Source organism: Pholcus phalangioides, unplaced genomic scaffold (genome assembly GCF_987345545.1).
Source record: "Pholcus phalangioides strain wild (caught in Gottingen) unplaced genomic scaffold, Ppha-v1.0 ptg000003l_1, whole genome shotgun sequence".
NCBI lineage: Eukaryota > Metazoa > Arthropoda > Arachnida > Araneae > Pholcidae > Pholcus > Pholcus phalangioides.
In genome coordinates this window covers 50,827,613-50,833,259 of record NW_028301596.1, presented here as the reverse complement: position 1 = coordinate 50,833,259, position 5,647 = coordinate 50,827,613, and the positions used below count along the sequence as shown (strand labels likewise).

The window sequence follows — 5,647 nt, the reverse complement described above, 5'->3', positions numbered from 1 at the left end:
TTTACAATGGTTTGTCACTTCTTTAATGGTGCCAGTACATGGAGAAAACCGTGTAGCATCAGCTATTGTTGCTAGGAGAAATGGAAATCCAAGCTGTTACAAAGGCCAAGTCAGTATCATAGAAAATATCTCTGTATTCAGAAGTGATGCAGTATATCTATCTAAACGCTTGATTTTTTGTGTTTACAATAATTCCAAATTATTTTAATTTAGTGTTGCGTAACCAAAATGCCTCCAAAAAAACGAAAAGCGATAGGATTTATCAATCCAAAAACAAAAAAAATCAGATTATCCAGGAAATCGGAGTCGCTGGAAAATCGGGAATCACGACTTTGTGAAAACCAAAGAAGAGTTGAAGTACTGAGAACCACCGAAAACATTCACCAACGCCAATGTCGACGACAAGAAAACAAAAGAAGAACTGTAGCAGCAAGAGCAGTGGAAACAACGAACAGACGCAGAATTCGACTTGAAAAAAATAAAACAAGAACCGCTGCAGCTAGACGAGAAGAAACGACGGATCAACGAGTGAGCCGACTTGAGCAGGATCGGGCAAGAACCGCAGCAGCTAGAGAAGAAGAAACGACGGATCAACGAGTGAGCCGACTTGAGCAGAATAGAACAAGAACCGCAGTAGCCAGAGAAGAAGAAACAACAGATCATCGAGTTAGCCGGCTAGAGCAGGATCGGGCAAGAACCGCAGCAGCTAGAGAAGAAGAAACGACGGATCAACGATTGAGCCGACTTCAGCAGAATAGGACAAGAACAGCAGCAGCTAGAGTAGAAGAAACAGCTCAGCAGTGTCGAGATCGATTAGAAAGAGATCGTAATCGTCATGGCCAATCAAAAGAAACAGCATCTGACTTGAAATTGGCAGCATTCAGTTATAATCCAAACTGCAATTATCAGTACCATCCTAAAGTAGTAATTGGAAAAATAAATCAGAAATGTAATTATTGTCAAGCTAAAAAATTCAAAACTGAATCACCAGGAATGTGTTGTTCAAATGGAAAAGTGAAAATATTGCAATTAAATGAACCTCCGGAACCATTGCTTTCTTATGTGTCGGGCACAACATCAGAATCAAAGCATTTCTTGCAAAATATAAGAAAGTATAATTCATGCTTCCAAATGACATCTTTTGGCACAACAGCAACTGTAAAAGAAACAGGTTTCATGCCAACTTTCAAAATTCAAGGTCAAATTTATCATAAAGCTGGATCTCTTCTTCCCAAAACCGAAGAAAGCCCAAAATTTCTACAAGTGTATTTTATGGGCAATGAAGAAATCGAAGCCAACCAACGCTGCGACAATATTTCAGGAATGAGAAAAGATGTAGTACTAAATTTGCAGAGACTTCTTCATAATAATAACAATTTAGTTATTTTGTTCAAAACGGCATTGGAAAAAATGCCTTCTGATGGATATAAAATCGTTATACGAGCGGACAAGAAACCTATGGGTGAACATGAGCGACGCTTTAATTCTCCCAACATTAATGAGGTGGCAATAATCATGGTTGGGAATGAATTCGATAGCCGGGACATAGTCATTCACAAACGAAATGATGTTCTTCAAAGAATTTCGGAAACGCATCGCTCATATGATGCCCTTCAGTATCCATTGCTGTTTTGGCAAGGGGAAGATGGATATCACTTCAATCTTAAGCAAACTGATCCCAACACAGGGTTATCAACCAATAAAAAAGTATCTGCCAATGATTTCTATGCATATAGAATAATGATGAGGGATCAGTGTTCAAACCACATTTTAAAATGTCGCCAACTTTTTCATCAATTTGTCGTTGATATGTATGCAAAAATTGAGAGCGAGCGCCTCCTTTTCATAAGGTTGAACCAAAAGAAGCTACGAGTGGATGACTACATTCACTTGAGAGATGCCGTAGCTAGCGATGGAAATGTATCAGACATCGGCCAAACGGTAATTTTACCGGCTACGTTTACCGGAAGTCCACGGCATATGCACGAGTATGCTCAAGATGCTATGTCTTACGTTCGATCATATGGCCGTCCAGATCTATTCATCACTTTCACGTGTAATCCTGCTTGGCCCGAGGTTAAAGAAGAACTTATGGTCGGTCAAGTGCCAAGTGATAGACATGATTTGACCGCGAGAGTTTTTAAACAAAAATTGACAAAGTTTATTGACGTAATAACCAAGAGTTATGTTTATGGGGAAAGTCGCTGTTGGATGTATTCAGTCGAATGGCAAAAAAGAGGGCTTCCACATGCTCATATGCTAATATGGCTCAAAGATAAGATTCGTCCAACTCAGATAGACAGTGTCATATCAGCGGAACTTCCAGATCCAAAAAAAGATCCTCTGTTGTTTGAAGTCATTACGAAGAATATGATTCATGGACCATGCGGAGCCCTTAATTCCAATTCGCCATGCATGAAGGATGGAAAGTGCTCGAAAAAATATCCCCGGCAATTGAGGCATGAAACTGAAACAGGAGATGATGGCTATCCTCTATACAGAAGGCGAAAACCTGGAGACGGTGGACACACAGCAAATATCAAATTAAAAGTGAACAACAGTTGTAATGAGATTGAAGTGGACAACAAATGGGTCGTACCATATACTCCACTGCTTTCGAAGATGTTCCAGGCTCATATAAATGTCGAATACTGCAACTCCGTGAAATCAATCAAATACATTTGTAAGTATGTCAACAAGGGCAGTGACATGGCCGTTTTCGAGTTAGCTGACGGAAGTAGGCCAAATGACGAGATCACAAAATATCAAATGGGAAGGTATATCAGCAGTAATGAAGCAATTTGGAGGATTCTAAATTTTCCAATTCATGATCGTTATCCACCAGTTGTTCATCTCAGCGTTCACCTAGAAAATGGACAACGAATCTATTTCACTGACGAAAACGCTCGAGAGAAAGCTACCCAACCCCCAAACACAACATTGACAGCCTTTTTCTTTTTGTGCCAACAAGATCTATTTGCAAAAACGTTGCTGTACTCAGAAGTTCCCAAATATTATACATGGGACACATCGAGAAAAATATTCACAAAGAGGAAAAAAGGCTATCCAGTACCAGGATACGATGTTCGAGCAACGGACACATTAGGACGAGTCTACACAGTTCACCCAAACAATGCAGAGTGCTACTATCTGAGATTATTGCTCCATACCATTCGAGGTCCGACTTCTTTCACAGATCTAAAAACTTTTGAAGGAGAAGTGTGTCAAACATTCAGGGAAGCATGCCAGAAGCACAGTTTACTAGAAGACGACCAGCATTGGGAGATGACATTATTACGAAGGCTTTTTGCAATCATACTGACAACTTGCAGCCCATCTAACCCCAAAGATCTGTGGGAAAAGCATAAAACCAATCTGAGCGAAGATATTCTTATGCAAGCACGAAAAGCGTGTCCAGGCTTGGACTTGAATTTCACATTAGACATTTTCGATAAAAGCTTGATATTGCTTGAAAATGTATGTTTAGCGATGAATGGAAAAACTCTCACTCAGCTAGGTCTCGATGCGCCTTCTCAAAACGTGTCTGATGTCCTTGATAGAGATTTATTGAGAGAAACGAGCTACAATAAAAGCCATTTGGAAACGTATGTTTCTTTCAACAAGCCCCTTATGAATGTAGAACAACGAGATGCATACAGTACTATTTTTCATTCTGTTACTGATGGAAATGGTGGACTTTTTTTTCTTGATGCACCAGGAGGTACAGGAAAAACATTCCTCATCAACTTGCTTTTGGCCGAGATACGTAAAGATGGTGGTATTGCTGTCGCCGTGGCTTCCTCTGGAATTGCTTCAACGTTACTGGATGGAGGACGAACTGCACACTCGGCTCTCAAATTGCCTTTGAATATGACATGGTCGGAAAATCCCGTCTGTAACATCAGCAAGCATACTGGTCAAGCCAAAGTACTTCAGGCATGCAAGATCATTTTTTGGGATGAGTGCACAATGGCCCACAAAAAGTCTCTTGAAGCACTCAACAGAACCATGCAAGATATCAGAGGAAACTCGAGTATAATGGGAGGTGCTGTAGTTGTTCTTGCAGGAGATTTTCGCCAAACTCTCCCTGTCATCCCACGTTCAACGCCAGTGGACCAACTGAATGCATGTCTCAAAGCATCTCATCTTTGGAAGTACACTAAAAAGTTATCACTAAAGATAAATATGAGAGTTTATTTACAGAGAAATCCGTCGATGCAAAAATTCTCGCATGAATTACTGCGTCTTGGCAATGGCAATTTTCCGACGGATCCAACCACCATGCTATTTTCTTTCCCCCCTGATTTTTGTCAGCTGTTACCGTCGCTCCAGGAAGTTATCAACAAAGTTTTTCCCAACATCCGTGAAAATTTTAAAAACACCGAATGGTTATGCGAGCGTGCAATTTTGTCACCAAAAAACGACAATGTTAATGCAATAAACATGATAATACAAAGCAAGCTTCCCGATCCCGAAGTTGCTTACAAATCGTTTGACACAGTCGTTGAAAATGATCAAGCCACCTACTACCCAACAGAGTTCCTCAACTCCTTAGAACCGCCAGGATTGCCACCTCATAGACTGGTTTTAAAAGTCGGATCTCCAATTATGCTTCTGAGAAATCTGGATCCTCCAAAACTGTGTAATGGAACCAGGCTAAGCATCAAGAAACTTATGGCCAACATCATAGAAGCGACAATATTGACTGGCAGTGGTAAAGGTGAAGATGTGCTCATTCCACGAATTCCTATGATAACAACTGACTTGCCTTTTGATTTCAAGAGATTGCAATTTCCCATAAAACTTGCCTTTGCCATTACCATCAATAAAGCTCAAGGACAATCTCTCAAAGTTGCAGGTATCAATTTGGAAAATCCATGCTTCTCCCACGGCCAGCTTTACGTCGCATGCTCCAGGGTGGGATCACCTGAAAACTTATATGTATTTGCTCCGGAAGGAAAGACTAAAAACATTGTTTATCATAAAGCTTTAGAATGATAGTTTGTAAATTCACAACATACTTGAATTTTTGTAATTATGCAAGTTCGCAACATGTTTTCTCCCGCATTTTTGTAATGACAGAAATTCGCATTTCTATATTATTTTGGCAATTGTGCAAGTACGCAACATGTTCCCTTATCTATTTTTGTAATTATGCAAGTTCACACCATGTTTTTTTTCTCATTTTTGTTAATATACACGTTTGCAACATGTTTTATCTCTCAATTTTGTCATTATGCAAGTTCGCAACATGTTTTCTCTTGCATTTTTGTAATTATACAAATTCGCATTTCTATATCATTTTGGCAATTGTGAAAGTACGCAACATGTTCCCTTATCTATTTTTGTAATTATGCAAGTGCACAACATGTTTTTTCTCTAATTTTTGTTAATATACACGTTTGCAACATGTTTTATCTCTCAATTTTGTCATTATGCAAGTTCGCAACATGTTTTCTCCCGCATTTTTGTAACTATACAAATTCGCATTTCTATATCATTTTGGCAATTGTGCAAGTACGCAACATGTTCCCTTATCTATTTTTGTAATTATGCAAATTCACAACATGTTTTTTCTCTCATTTTTGTCATTATACACGTTTGCAACATGTTTAATCTCTGAATTTTGTTATTATACAAGTTCCCA

At 39.2% G+C, this 5,647-nt stretch overlaps 1 protein-coding gene across 1 annotated transcript; it reads left to right on the top strand.

Annotated features, from left to right (window-relative positions):
• The first annotated feature begins 228 nt into the window (after positions 1 to 228).
• LOC149088776 (uncharacterized) lies at positions 229 to 4,998 on the top strand. The gene has a single exon (XM_089252328.1). It carries the CDS (start codon positions 229 to 231, stop codon positions 4,996 to 4,998), a length of 4,770 nt encoding a protein of 1,589 aa, XP_089108454.1.
• The last annotated feature ends 649 nt before the right edge of the window (positions 4,999 to 5,647 follow it).

Coding starts and splice junctions, on each gene's coding strand:
- LOC149088776 (XM_089252328.1), top strand. CDS start 229: ATGCCTCCAAAAAAACGAAAAGCGATAGGATTTATCAATCCAAAAACA.